At 23.2% G+C, this 16,455-nt stretch overlaps 1 protein-coding gene and 1 long non-coding RNA gene across 3 annotated transcripts in view; one reads left to right on the top strand and one right to left on the bottom strand.

The window, feature by feature from the left end:
- The first annotated feature begins 56 nt into the window (after window positions 1–56).
- LOC126894576 (uncharacterized) lies at window positions 57–16,213 on the top strand. The gene is made up of 3 exons (XR_007701443.1): window positions 57–163; window positions 4,178–4,273; window positions 16,100–16,213. It is a non-coding gene; the product is annotated as an uncharacterized LOC126894576 (long non-coding RNA).
- Window positions 9,665–16,455, bottom strand: part of LOC126894548 (FMRFamide receptor) — an 80,968-nt gene continuing 74,177 nt past the window's right edge. Inside the window, exon 4 of one of the 2 annotated variants that reach the window (XM_050665636.1) lies at window positions 9,665–11,005. In XM_050665636.1, coding sequence (XP_050521593.1) covers window positions 10,352–11,005 — 654 coding nt within the window. In that variant the 3' untranslated portion in view covers window positions 9,665–10,351. The remainder of the gene's footprint in view (window positions 11,006–16,455) is intronic. The other variant, XM_050665634.1, reaches the window with a different exon arrangement.

Genomic DNA, 16,455 nt, shown 5'->3' with positions numbered 1-16,455 from the left:
TAGGAAAGATAGCAACACCGGATATATCGTTTGTGTTGATTTCGTTTCGTTCAGTTCAATAGTAGGAGTAAGTCACACTTAATAATTATGAATACAAGTGAACGAATAAATGTAAATTTCAAGACGTGTGATTAATTACAGCTCAATATTATACAAAAGAACGGTAATTTTACTTTTGTTCTCTGAACCTTTTTAAATTTCTTTAAAAATATCTTCGTTTACAACTAATTACGTCAATTTGATTTTTAAGTCAAATTTTATACTTTTAAGTTAAAAAGAATTAATTTAATTACTTAAAAAAAAAAAATAATGTTGATGATAGATATTATTTGATATTATCTTTCCCGACGAACAAAAATTAGCCAAAACAAACGTGGTTACAGTTCCATAACAAATGTAAACGATAACTTTAGATACGGCGAAAACGTTACAAACAACAATCCATTGTGTTAGTGTAATTCTACTTAAAATATATATTGCTTCAAATTTAAACTGAGTGTTCAGTAAGTAAGGAAACGTGTTTTTATTGTTTGTAACAATTTACCTGTTTGCTATCTTACTGAAAACTCTGTATACAAATTAATATTCATATAATGAAAATGTTTCAATGTAGCTAATATTATATAAAATTAAAATTATTATTTTAAAACTAAAAAATACTAATATTATAAAAAGCCACAAAAACTACTAAAAAATCATGGTTACGTTTTTCAGAAATAATATTACCATATTATTATATGGTATATTATAATATTACCATTATCAACACTTAACAAATACTGAAACCTCGACCGAAAAAAACCTCTTATATTCCCCTTATGAACTTATCACTCAGTTACGTTATCGCTAATGTCATCACATTTTGCTAGTTTATAGAAAATGGAAAAATGTTATTAATTAATAATGGTAGTATATGTTGCCATTATCACAGATACGTATTTCGTGAACAATATTATTTTCGGAATACGTATTTGCGTTAAGTTTTGTTAAGTTTCATAAGATTTTTTTAAATATTAATCATGCTTATCAGGTTTTAGCACCTATAAGGATAAATGTTTTAATGCTAATTCCGAATAAACCCTTTGTCCTTCACAACCATAAATATTTTAACCACAATTTGAGTATCTGTAAAATTACGGTATTTTCACATAAAATGTTAAGTTGAATAATAAAATTTTTTTCATTACCCTTTAATTATTTTTATAGTATTATGACATTATTAGCAATTTTTAAAATCATTCCGAGAGAAATTTATATTTCATGTTCCCCCTATTAATATTAGATCTTCTAATATATTTAACTTAATCGTGCTAAGTAATAAATCAAATTACCGGTCATACGGATTACGTTTAATTGTAACAAATATAATAATGATTTGTTTGATTTCACTAATGTAAATGTTTTTTTATAATTATTTTCAATCTAAATTTAAATATTTTGTACTCGTAAATTAGTTCATTTAATTGTATTATTTTTATGTTATGAAATTATCTTAATTTTGTGTTATTAATTATATTACCGTGCCCTATCTTGTCATATGTACAAAAATAAATAAATAATGGTTTATCTACACAATTTATTTTTAACTGTTAAAAATAAATTCAATTAATTAATAATTTTATTTAAAAATTGTTAAAAAATAGTTGTAACCTATGATTAGTAATTAATATTCTTATTTCTTTGATATACCATCTGAAACATTTGAGGTATTAAGCTCAGACTTTATTCTTAAAGACGTATTACTAGTTTTTCAGTGTAAGCAATATATCTTCTAGTATATTTTTTCAAAATCACATTATGCTCTTCTATCAACATTTAAAATATTTGTAACAACAATATTGGCATCTTGTTATATCAAAATAAAAGAGCTAAAGAAATTTTAAATGTATAAAATAGTTAGAAACAATTTAAATGCACCAATCAATTATTAATTCGAAGAACTAAAAATAATTTTAGTATTCCATACTTTTAAATGAAATAATACAATTTGTTTAACTCCTATTAAACATGCAATTTACTTTGTATATCAACATTTTGATTAGATGTTATAATGTAATGTATGTTGTTCGCGCTCGTTATCGCGCTATTAAGAGATATCTATAATAATGATGGTCGCCGACCAATATATGAAGTAGTTATGTTCGATCTACGTACTCGCACGGACAAATCGCCAGCTTACAAGTAAATTATAATAAAACGATACAGTCCACTATTTTTAATATTCGTATTTATCAATTATTTATATATTTATTATACATATTGAACCAGCTCGAAACATATGTTATTCATGTTTAGAGAAGTAAATTTCATGATTTTACAGGCTTTAAGTTCCTCCAAATATTGTCTTTATCTTATCTTAATATAGTATAGTTTAGAAACTTTCGATTATCTATTATTTTTATAATATAAGTTATTAATAAACATTCGAATATATAAATAATATTTATTTTTAATTATATCAATAAAAACGTTTTAAGATAAATTTTCATTAAGCTCTATAAAAATTTAATATAAATAACAATTTTTATTAAAATTATTAACGAACCCTATGAATTAGTTATGGTTTGATAGATTTATTTAAAGTTCAACACAAAAAGTAAATACTTATTTAATATGAACATTTTCATCCATGAAGTTTAAAACTTAAATGAAATAAAAACAACAGCTCATACAATATTATCATGATTCCTATTATAACTTACAATATTATGTATTAATATTATATTCTAAGATAAACTTTACAAGGTTTACTATAACACGTCCATAATATATCTAATCCGAGTTTAGTCTCTTCCACAGAATAGGTTCCAATATTCAGTATATTATTATTGTCAAATTTACGTATTGTTGTTTGATTTGTTTTATTGGAATTTAGTTTATACAAATACTTCTTTCTTTATAATTTTGAGGATAATATAAAAATACACCTGTTATGGCTTAAAGTGTACCGTTGTACACTTGAGTTTATACATCATTTTTACCTCTAGGGAAAACCCCAGTTTTCGTCATCACTCATCATACTAACGGAAGTATTATAATAACTTAAAAACTATAGTATTCTTATAACCTAAATTTCACAGGAGGAAGGAAGTCATAACTGTCGCATGGTAAAATATTTTCAAAGAGACTTTTCGTTTAAAAATTGCTTACTAAACATAATACAAATTACTAATTTTTCACTTGTTATACATATACTTTATTGTTATTATCGCTATCATTTTAAACTGTCAGTGACAAAAATTCAAGTAAAACTTTTAAATTGATTTCGACAATATAATATTTACATAAGAAATTATTTTCCAGAAAATTTTATTTGATGTAAAAACTGTCTTTTAACTTCAAAGTAATTATTAATTAATTGTTTAAGATTAATTTATTACCTTATTAATAAATGTAATAGTTTTATTAAAATTAAAAAAATATATTTCTATGTATAATTGAATATTGTTTCAATTCTTTAATTTAGTATCATATTTTATCATTCTTATTCCACAAATTATTCTTTTATTGATTTTAAACTACATCATAATATTAAAAAGTCTTTCAATTTATTATTAAAATAAAGAAAAATCAAAGGCTTGAAATAAATATTTTCTTTTCGTTTTGTAATAAACAAAAGATTTAAGCGACAAAAGAGGGTGTGTTATTTCGGGGTTTGATAAATGTCTCGGGTTTTGATTCGTGTATAACTATTCAGCATTTTTAGTTTAAATTGAGCATATGTTTTCAGCGTGAAATTTAAGTAGTAAAGCTTGTAAATAAATATTCAAACTTACCTTTGTTTCATTTAGTGGTTAATTCGTGATCTTGTATTAATTTCTTGATTCAGTAGTGACAATCGTTTGTCGTATGTTGCGTTTATTTCGATTAATTAGACTTAAGTGTATATTAGATTGTAGATCGTTAAGACGCATGTTCATTACTTCAACACTACGTTGTTCAAAACATGCGGATTCACGGGACCTGCATTTATTATGATTATTTTATTTATATGATCTCTTTTTTTTAAACTCTATTTGTGATATGTTAAACTATTAATAATAATAGTTTTAAAATTCTATAGTTAATATCGATACTTCTAAAACCCACCCTACACTTGCTATAGTAAAATAATAAAAATATATTTGTCTATATTCAAAATATAAATAATTAATTTTCTATTCTTACATTTTTTTAGAAAATCTGAAAAGAAATGTGCCAATTTTGTTTTCAATTTCAAAAATTTGCCATATGAACTCCACAACATCTCATGCAAAATTAAAGAATTTTAAAAGTAGTTAAAAATAAAATATACTGAGTAAAGTAAAAATTTACGAAAAATTATTTACCAATATAATTTTTTCCATAAAGTGTTGCGTATAGTACAGTCTTATTTAAAGAGCTAAAATTCTCCTACAATAAAAAAAACCCAGCACAGGGGTGTCGCGGCACAGTGGTGACGTGACATATTTGGATCAAGTATAATGATATCTGACAGTGATTAAAATCACTATCATAAAAAACGCTTCGATGCAAATCTTTAGATAGTGTTTAATTTTAAAAAATAGGTGGATTATTCCAAAAGCATTCAAAATGAATGCAGATCAAAAATGATCTGCTAGTTCGTTATTAATATCCTGATTCCGATAAAGTATATCGAATGAAAAAGGGATTATTAAAAATTATTATTTCTCATAAAAAAATTATGTTGATCCATACACTTTTCAATAAGTTATAGCATTATAAAGTTAAAAATAAAAAAATAAAATCGAGAATTTTCACACAAAAATAGCATTTGGTAGCCAATTTCACCCTAAAGACAAAATAAAGTACGAAATTTTTTTTTCCATTATAAAGTGCATTACATTAGCTTTAATTTATGATATATATAAGAGTGTCAGACTTTCCGGAACACTTTCAAAATTTAAGTTGAAAAAGTAAATTTTTTCTAAAAAAGTTGTCATTTTGAATCCCCCCCTTTGGGCAGGTAAAAAGTCAGATTTATAAAAAAATTATACCAAATGATAGTTAAAGACATCATACATCCATAAAAAAAGAAAATTATATTGATCCATACATCTTTCAAAAAGTTATAGCATTATAAAGTTAAAAATATAAAAAAGAATTTTTTTACAAAAATCGTATTTTTTTCATCCACTTTGATGTCTGTTTTTACCATGAAGATAAAATAAAGTGCGAAATTTTTTTTTACCATAATAAAGTATATTACATTAGCTTTAATTTAATATATATATAAAAGTGTCAGACTTTCCGGAACACTTTCAAAATTTAAGTTGAAAAAGTCAATTTTTTGTGAAAAAGTTGTCATTTTGAATCCCCCCCTGTAGGCAGGTAAAAAGTCAGATTTATAAAAAAAATATACCAAATGATAGGTAAAGACATCATGCATCTACAAAAAAAAGAATTATATTGATCCATACATCTTTCGAGAAGTTATAGCATTATAAAGTTAAAAATATAAAAAAGAATTTTTTTACAAAAATCGTATTTTTTTTATTAAGTTTAATGTCTGTTTTCACCATGAAGATAAAATAAAGTCCGAAATTTTTTTTTACCATTATAAAGTATATTACATTAGCTTTAATTTAAGATATATATAAAAGTGTCAGACCTTCCGGAACATTTTCAAAAGTTAAGTTGAAAAAGTTAATTTTTTGTAAAAAAGTAGTCATTTTAAATCCCCCCCTGTGGGCAAGTAAAGGGTCACATATAAAAAAAAAATATATCAAATGAAAGGTAATGACATCATGCATCTATATAAAAAAAATTATATTTATTTGGTTATTTTTAAAAAAGTTATGGCAGTTTTTAGTAAAAAAAATTGAAAAAATTTTGAAAATTAGCGATTTTTAAATTTGTAATTTTTTTGGAGGTTTCCCCCATTTACGGGAAACGAGGGATTTTTTTTCAATTTTTAAGGGTAATGTCTTCGACTAGATACGATTTGTGATCTTTTGACGTATAATTGAAAGAAATCGGTTCGGTGAGAGCTGAGAAAAAGTGGTAACAGACACAAAAAAAAAAATAACACATCTTAGTAAAACCAATACCTTCTCAGCTTCGCATCGAAGCTAAAAACCATTCTTCATGAAAAAATTTCACCTAACTTTTTTAAATATATGGTAGTATATTATAAATATGGTAGTCATTTTAATCAATATGGTTTTAACTATGTGTTATCTCCATTATGTTGGGGGTATTTTCTGCATTGTGTTTTAAAAAGTGCAATATTTCCTTGTATGAAATTGAAAATATGGAACATATATTGTAGTAATATCAAAAATTATCTCGAGGTATCATAAAAAGAAAAATATTGACCACTTAACAAAAATGAAGAATGTGTTTGAAGAATGATGAAAATATGTGAACATATTTTTTTTTGTTGTGGCTTCAATATGATTGATAACCAAGCGAAAACTGAGTGTTACGGCACGTTAAACGAGCCTCTAAGGAACTAAAAAGATAAACTAATCACTAATCGCTTTAAGTATAAATATAGGATCATTGAGTATTTTTTCCTGAATTAAATTATCTTATAAATATATTTTATAAAAACTCTCAATATAAATGTTTGTAATAATAAGAATAAAACTCTAGTAACTAGTAATTCAAAATATAAATAATAATTTAATAAACCTTATTAACTATTGAATTTTTTTCTTAACGAAAATAATCTTTAGATGTTTACTACATTGTGTGGTATATATTTCCTATTAATGACTATCTAAATTGACTTATCTATGAACGTCAAGTAATTTTTCATTAATTACAAATTTATTAGATTCGAATCTTTACTATTAAATCAAAATATTGACGATAAAATAAATTTTATTATTATCATTTTTCACTATCTTTTAAAATTAAAACATAAGAGTGTAAACTAATAATTTAAATATACAAGAGTACCTTTTTCATAAAAAAAGTATTAAATAAAATTTCACAAAGTTTGATTTAAATAGCATTTAGATAATTCATAGAAAATCGGAATTATAGGAATGTTTTTATTTTTTAGATTTAGAGTACATTTAATATGATTTATTTTGATATAATTTAAAAAGCACAGATATCTTAGAAAATTTTTTAAAATTTTAATTTAAAAAAATTTGATATGCGTTGGGGTCTCAGCCTCAACAAAGCTTCAAAGACTTATTAATGAATAGAACAGGAATGAGTGATAATCTTTAACATGACTTTATAAATTTTATCTTTGACTGAAGACATTGAATATTTAATACAGTTCTATAACGCTCCAACTAATATTAACAAGCTACTATTTGTTATTATCTTTGGATTTATCTTGAATTTTTAAAAAATGATACAATACGCCATAATAGGATTCGATTCCATTGCACTAGGCTTTGTAGGTTTTCTCATTCTTTTTGATACATTAAAAGTGTTTCGGGAAATCATGCATATGTAACCATAAATAATTGAAAATTAATAAAATAAACTAAGGAGTAAATAATTAATAATTCTAAAAAGAATTTAATACAAATATTTAGTGAAATTCAGGTTCATATTTTGCATTAGCCACAAATGTTTCAAATGTTTATTTTGAAATATTTGTTTTCAATACAACAAGTTATGTTAAATTGAACACCTAATATGGCGGTATTAGCTACTTAGTAAAATATGATCAATTTTTTATGCGTTTTTATAATGATCAATTATGTTTAATGCTATTCATTATTTTCATATTATTTTATTATTATAGATAATCTATAATTTTATTTGAGCTTTAAATTTGACTTTTGGATTTTATAATTTATGTTATTGATTTTTAATGAAGAAATATCATAATTTTAGATCATAGCACAGTGGTTACAAATATAGGTGATACTTGACAGTGATTAATTAAAATCTCTATTATAAAACGCTTCTATGCGAATCTGTTAAATTCTACAATAATATGTATATTTTTATAATATTACAATTTCTATTTTTTTTAAATTTCACTCAAATATTAAAGGCTTGTTAATTTATTTATTTTATCATATATTATCCATTCGAAATTTCATCAATCGTTTATAGTCTATACTATATACACTTTTATTAAACAATCCTACGGGAATATGAAGTATAAGAAATGTATTTAATACTCATACTACTGTATTTTTGTTTTGACAATATAAACATATGTTTGTTAAAACACATGTCACCTGAATTTTCTAACAACAATCTTTTTAAGTGATCTCTAAAAGCATCGGGATTAAAATTATGGTCGAAATTAATCACTTCATAATAGTAAAAGCATAATAAATTATATACACCGTCAGTTATAAGCATCAATTTGTTTCGTTATGTTTTAAGCACTGCATTTAACCAATGATAACTTGGGAATGTTCTCGTCATTATACAAACAATGTTTTATTATTGATCTATTTCCATTTTTTTCATTTTTGTCAAACATTTACATAAATTGTAAGATTTTTGGTTTTAAGTTTTATAATTCATAGAAAATATATTTTGGGAACATTTAAAATTTTTTAACCATTAAGTACTTTTAAGAAACTTTACATTGGTATAAAAAAAAAATTGAAAATAAAATAATTATTTTACTTTGGTGGATGATTTTTCATAGAAAAACAACTGACAAATATTTTTATTACTGTAGTACACTTAAAAATATTTAATTTCATATAGTTTAAAGTTGTCATACGTTCGGAAAAATTGTCAAAGTTGAGTTGAAAAATATATTTTTCCATATGTGGGTTACAACCCTTTACTATACTTAGATTTTTAATTGAATTTTTATAAAAAGTACACTAAAAATAAGCTTATTATCTCTAGTATACTTAATTAAATTTCATTAGGACCAATGTATTTTTAGTAGATTTATAGCAAAATAAAGGGATTAAGTTTTACAGAAATATTGCAATTTTTGGCTTTAAAAGTCAATAATTCATAGAAAAATAATCAAAGGGACGTTTTTTTTCATTATAAAGTGCTTTTAAAAAGCTTTTATTTGATATGTATTTAAAGGACACAGACGTTTTGGAATATTTCATAATTCATTATCAATGTATATTTCTAACAAGTATTGTATATATTTTTTTTTCCTACTAAAAATTAATTTGGAGTGTTTTTATTTTTTTAATATTATAGTTTACAGCATAAATTTTAATTTGGTATTAGTTTATAAAATGCAGATATTTGGAAAAATTTTCAAATATAGAAATTAAGAAAAAAATTGACTTAAGTAGGTATCTTCATTCAAATCCTTAATGTAGTTAAGCTTATTGTTTGAATAGAAATCATAAGAAATTTAAACAAGGTATGTTGTGTTTAAATTTAAAATTTTTATTTATTAAAATTTTAATATGCAAAAAAAATTTTAATTTTTCCCATTTTCGACAGTAGCCTAATTATGATATACTTTTCTAAATTTCTAAAATTAAGATATTGTTTTTTTACAATCTTGGATATTGATTGGGTCAACTAGATTATAATCAGATTTGTTTGTCATATAAATTATCAAAGTTGGCCTGTAAGAGCTGATTACTTTTAAAGTCAGACTCAAAAAAAAAAAAAAAGAATGACAGTAAAAATTAACACTTTCTCAGTTTCGCGTCGAAAGTAAAAACAAACTATTGCAGTTTTAATTATTTTTATCAATTTGTTTATTTTTAAATTATAATTTGTACATTAATTCTTAAATAGGTAACTCACTTATTTTTAAAAACTTTTTAATGCTTAATTATACATTTCATACTTTTAATAGTAAGTACATAGTTACAGTAAAAATATGTATATTTGTTTATAATATTTATACGTGTGGCCATAATATTTAAGATACTCTGTAGTTGAAAATTCGATAAAAAAATGTCATTTTAATTCTCATATAATAAATAATATTTTAAAAAGTAAAAATAATTTAACCATTATTCATAGTTGTATCTTAAATTTTGTTTAGAATTATGTAATTCATTAATTTTTAATACAACTGTCATTATTACATTAAATAAAATAAAAAAATGTGAGCGAGGCTTCAAAGTTAATCTCCATAAATTATGTGAATTCTTCTTTTTTTTTTTAGTTGTCGTTAATTACATACAATATATAAAGCACTTAGCTGTATAACTTTTTAAACAGCTTGAAAGCGATTTAACACAAATTATATTTTTTATTTATAACGACATGTTATGCAACACTACCACCAATTAAAACTATTGTGAACAAATAATGAGATTTATTTATTTTTTAAAAACTTCATCTTAGATCTTTGATGAGAAGTAAAAATGTTTAAAACACACATTTCAATAATTCACGGGAAGACCATGATTATAAATTTAGGCATTCAATCATTTTCAAATCACCCTGTATGCCATTACCCATTTTGGTCGTTGACCATTTAGATTTGATGTACATTGGTCGTAGTTGTAGTAGAAGTTTCCCACATTCCACTATTAGATTTTCTCGAATAAAATACATGTCCTCCGCCAAATCTATCGTTCTGATTACTAGGTCCATCAACGAGTTTAATAGCTTGACAATGTGATCGTGACCGTTTAAATTTATTACACGCAGATCGATGAAGATGACACGAATGTGATCGCCGTACAGAGTATAAACGGCTATCAATACTTTTTGAACTAACATGATGGAAATGACTACCTCCAACTCCATTGCATGAAATGACACTATCCTCAATACCAACATGATCTACTTGATAGTCATCTACACCACGATCTACACCAAATGGATGCCATCCACACCACCAGAAACCTCGTGGGAAAAATAGCTTAAAGAACAATCGCTTAAATTTTTCACCAAATATAACGTAGATGACAAAGTTGACCGATGAATTAATTGTTACTAACAGGTTGCTAACTTTAACTAATTCATCTACAGTAATACCATAAAATGCTTCAATTACATTCGATATAAGAGCCCAAACGTTGCACAACAGAAAAACTACAACTACGCAAAGTAACATTGTTGCTAATCCTATTTCTTTTTTTTGTAATCTGGATAACCGCTGTCGTTCTCTATTTGCCAGCCTAACCTGTAACGACAATAAAAAAAAAAATAAAAAATATAAATTTACTAATGTAAAACTCAATGGAAAAAACATTAAAATACATAATTAGTAGTCTTGCACTAAAAATAAAACTTAGAAATATATGCATTTTCCAATATAATATTTCATAATATGAATTGATCACTTGTGACTAATATTATTTAAAATTAAAAATACATTTAAAGTATTAAATTAAAACTAAAAAGTATAAATAATGTTAAATTCAAATTTGTTATAATTTTTTTAATATGGGAACGTCAATCTGGAAAAACGTGTCCTAAATTTTTTAATAATTTTTGTGACTTTTTATATATTCAAAATGCTTTATTTTAAGTTTAATATTTTTTTATTTTAAGTTTTAAATTAGTATTTTAAATACATTTTTTATTATTTTTTATACGATATTTTTTAGNAGTTTTAAATTAGTATTTTAAATACATTTTTTATTATTTTTTATACGATATTTTAATACTATTGCTTATGAAAACTTTATATTCATTTTAACAAAACAATATATAATATTTATTACAAAACGTATGATAATCCATTGAAATATAGTATAATAATCATAATGCCAACTCAAAATTGGGTTATTATAACGATTACTTTTGTTCCATGTAGTAATGCGATTAATTTCAACAAGTTTATTATTAGTGTTCATTCAAAAGTTCTGGTTAGTAAAGATTAATTTTTAAACAATGACAAGTTAAATTCGTTATTTTATTCTTATCATTCTTCTTGCGTTCAAAAAGTATAATTCTTCCGTTTTTAAGATTTCTATCTAAAATTGAGCAAACAAAAAGAAAAGTCAAAATGCTGATTACTTCTTTAGATTAAAATCCATGGTTTTCTAAGAAGTGAACTAAAGATAATTTGTTTTTGATAACAAATACTCCTTCATAAAAATTTGATAATTACAAAAACAAAAATTTAAATCCAGTTAAATTTTTTAATTAATAATTTTATGTATAAAAAACTTTATAATTTAATTATAATTTGAAACTATACCATAACAAACATTTAATAATAATTTTGAGACATGATTTAATAATAATTATCCACAAATGTGTGTATTAATATACAGGATGATTTTTTTATCATAACCCACTCCATTACTTGCAGAATAATAATAATTTAAGCATTTTTTTTTATTATTATCTTTAGTTACACATTATTCTTGAATTTTTAACTATGTAATACTTTTTAAGTTCATCCCTTATGCCTTGTAAGGAGGTCAACTTTGTTTTTTTAAATGGTAACACATATTTTTAATTTAATAAAATGTTTTTAATTTGATAGTAAATGGAATTTGAATTTTTAATAAAACTTAATTCGTTTATTAGATATAATCATTTAAAGTTTCAAATTTTTGAATTAATATACAGGTATAATACACAAGGGATTACAAATACAGGTAGCTAATTGGTTTTTTATAACATCGATATTAGCAGGTACACAGCATTGTTATTATCAATTGTAGTAAGGCACATTGTTATGAGTTTATAAATACACTAACTGACAATACAGAAAGTATATCTATTGATAATCATAATTGATAATAAACAATCCGTGACTGAGACAGCAATGTCATAAAAATCCAATTAGCTACCTGTATTTACAATCCCATGTGTATTATACATGTATATTAACTCAAAATTTTGAAACTTTAAATGTTTATATCTAATAAGCTAATAAAGTTATATTAAAAATTCAAATGCCATTTACTATTAAATTAAAAACTCAAACATTTTATTAAATTAAAAATATGTGTTACCATTTAAAAAAACAAAGTTGACCCCCTTCCAAGGCATAAGGGATGAACTTAAAAAGTATTACATAGTTAAAAATTCAAGAATAATGTGTAACTAAAGATAATAAAAAAAAAAAATGTTTAAATTATTATTATTCTGTAAGTAATTGAGTGGGTTATGATAAAAAAATCACCCTGTATTACTTTAATCGAAAACTGAAAATACACACACGAGAGTACCTAAGCGTCACACTACAAATATATATATATATATATATATATATATACAGGGTGATTTTTTTATCATAACCCACTCAATTACTTACAGAATAATAATAATTAAAAAATTTTTTTTTATTATTATCTTTAGTTACACATTATTCTTGAATTATTAACTATGTAATACTTTTTAAGTTCATCCCTTATGCCTGGTAAGGGTGTCAACTTTGTTTTTTTAAATGGTAACACATATTTTTAATTTAATAAAATGTTTGAGTTTTTAATTCAATAGTAAATGGCATTTGAATTTTTAATGAAACTTAATTTGTTTATTAGATATAATCATTAAAAGTTTCAAATTTTTGAGTTAATATATAGGTATAATACACAAGGGATTACAAATACAGGTAGCTAATTGATTTTTTATGACATCGATATTAGCAGGTACACAGCATTGCTATTATCAATGATAGTAAGGTACATTGTTGTGAGTTTATAAATACACTAACTGACAATACAAAAAGTATATCTATTGATAGTTATAATTGATAATAAATAATCCGTGACTGTGACAGCAATGTCATAAAAAACCAATTAGCTACCTATATTTGTAATCCCTTGTGTATTATACCTGTATATTAACTCAATAATTTGAAAAAATTAAAAAATCAGTGTTGATATTTAATTAAAAATAAAGATATTTACACGTATTGGTTAATTTTAAAAATAATTATATTTGTGCCAATAATTTCATAGTTTTTAAGAATTTTAAATTTACAAGTAATTAATATATAAAAGTTCTTATAACATAAAACTTTCAAAAAATAAAATGATTTTATTTAAGAATCAAAAAAATCTGTTATAAACAAATTGTTATTGTTTCTTTTTAAAAGTATTAATGTATTACTTATGACTATAAATTATCCTATTAAAATTTTCTTATTTTCAGATGTTATTAAACCATTATGTTCTTTATCATGTGTTAAGTTACATATCAATTAAATTGGTAAGTTGTATCATAACTCTTATAGGAGTATTCTTCTTTATTGAAAATAAACTAGGCTTTATAAAAATGTGTAAGTAATTAATTTAAATTCTTAATATTAAATAATTTAAATTAAAAGGCATTACATTATTAAATATTTAAATATTATTAAACTAAAAAACTGAAATTAAAATCTACTTTTTAATTGCTAAAAAATATCGTGCTTACATAATTAAATAGTATTAAACTAAAGTTATGGATCAACATAAACTTGTAATATTTTACTGAAATCCCTAACTAAATAATTCAGAACCCAACTTCTTCAATAATAACTTTCATGATTATGATTCTTCATAAATCAGTTATTTTGTACCTTAAATATATGACTGCTATTACACTAATAGTGAATAAATAATATTATGTTAAATAATTAATCAACATTTTAAATAAAAACACTTAATTTATGATTATATATTAATGAATGTTGCCTATCGGAAATTATAGTAATACAATTCAATATTTTTATAATTTTTATATTAACGTGATTAAAAAATACTAAAATTTCAGCTAGTAAAACTTAATTAATTTATGTATAAAATTTACACTAGTCTTATAAAAAAATTATTTGTAATTAAATGGTAAAGAATTGTTTATTTTATTTTGTCTTTCCTGTAAATTTAGTATTTTTTTTTAGTGTTGTAAAGTACTTGAGTAAAATGATTAAAATAATTTTTTACATCACATTTAGAGCTATACTTTATTATATCTTTATTCTTATGATTATATGATTTGACCACTAGCATACAATTTTCTTACATAAGTAAATAACTTGAATGTTTATTAAGTAAGGATACAGGTAGTTATAAACAATAATAATAATAAAAACCTGTTTCCTGAATTATCGAATACTCTGTATATAGAAATTTAATAATTTACTATTGTATAATTAAAAATATATTGAAAATTGTTTTAATAATTCTGTTTATTTTAAAAATTGAATAAATTTAATTTAATTTTCTGGGTGTGATCCGTAACTTTCAGGTAGGTGGTGACTTATTTTGACCTCGTCGTATTTTCATCTATCTTTAAAAATAATTTTTGATCGATAAAGGTGCACTACATGTTGAAAATATTAAAGGTTCTTCTCTTTTCATTAGAAAACCCTGAGTTAGCCATGTATGTCCTATGCGAATTATATTAATTTTTTTCATTACTAATCCTAGTGGAAGAGTTTCTGGGTCGTATAATTGTAATACTCTTTATTTTATTGAGTTTGTTACTAGAATTTTTCCAATTGTTTTGCCAGTTTTGTGTAGTGTTGTATTTGATCTCTTTTTTATATCGTAGTACATCATGGCATCTATATTTTTTGCTGCTATGTTTTCTATAGTTTTCTTGCAAATTCGTCAGCTATTTCACTGCATTTTATCCTAACATTACCGGATACCAAAACAATTGCTATATCGATTTTTTTTTTTTTATTATATCTTATGTTATAGTTCCATTGTATCTTTAATCGTACGCTAAACTATGCCATATATTAATACTAAATAAGAAATACATACTTCCCTCGCATCTCCCAGGATATAGTATGTTTAAATATAGAATGGTGGAATATACATTATTATTAAAATAGAATATTTTAGAATATTGACGCCGAAGTTAAACAAACAATTTATTTAATTCTCAACATAACTTAATCTTTATGAAATTTACTGAACTTATTGAACTGCTAAAACATGTTGATTCCACCAGCCTTGATAATCAGATATTGATTAACACTGAATATGGTCATGATAGGGTTACATTTTGTCTTGTCAATATCTTACGAGTAGAAGGAGACTAGTGTAATATTTATGATTAAGTATGGCATCATTTTTAGTGATCAATTATTCTTTATTATTACAAAATAATGTAGGTTTTTGACGTATAGTGTACGTGGTACTTAGCTAATTGAATTTTATTTCTATCTATAATGTATTAATATCATTTACTTCGTTTTTACTTCAGTTTTATTAAGCAACTTATAATAAAAATATATCATTAAATTATAATTATAATCGTTCGCATAAATTTCAAAAAAATTATGGAAATTTAAAGCAAAATGATTTTTTTTTTGTTTTAGAGAATGTCATCATTGTATTTCACAGTGTACAAGCATACATAGAATACAAAAATTTAATATTAAATTACTACAAACTTGTCAATTTTTAATTAAATATGTTCTCACAAAATAAAAATGACTTAGAAGATTTTGTAGTTTAATCTTATTATTAAATTCAAACATTGTGTATGAATGTAAAAATAACTTTGAAAAGCTATAAAAACATAGAGGTTTGATAGGTTCTTTAACAGTTTGAGAAACAAACAAAATAATTTTGATAAAATTTTAAGTATATTATTTAAAGTAAGTATTACTTAAATTTTTAAAAATTGCATAAAAGTATCTAATAAAAATAAAATAATAAAAAGGACATTTTT

The sequence above is a fragment of the Daktulosphaira vitifoliae genome, unplaced genomic scaffold (genome assembly GCF_025091365.1).
Source record: "Daktulosphaira vitifoliae isolate Bord-2020 unplaced genomic scaffold, ASM2509136v1 Scaffold_1, whole genome shotgun sequence".
Lineage (NCBI taxonomy): Eukaryota > Metazoa > Arthropoda > Insecta > Hemiptera > Phylloxeridae > Daktulosphaira > Daktulosphaira vitifoliae.
This window is presented reverse-complemented; position numbering and strand designations above follow the sequence as displayed.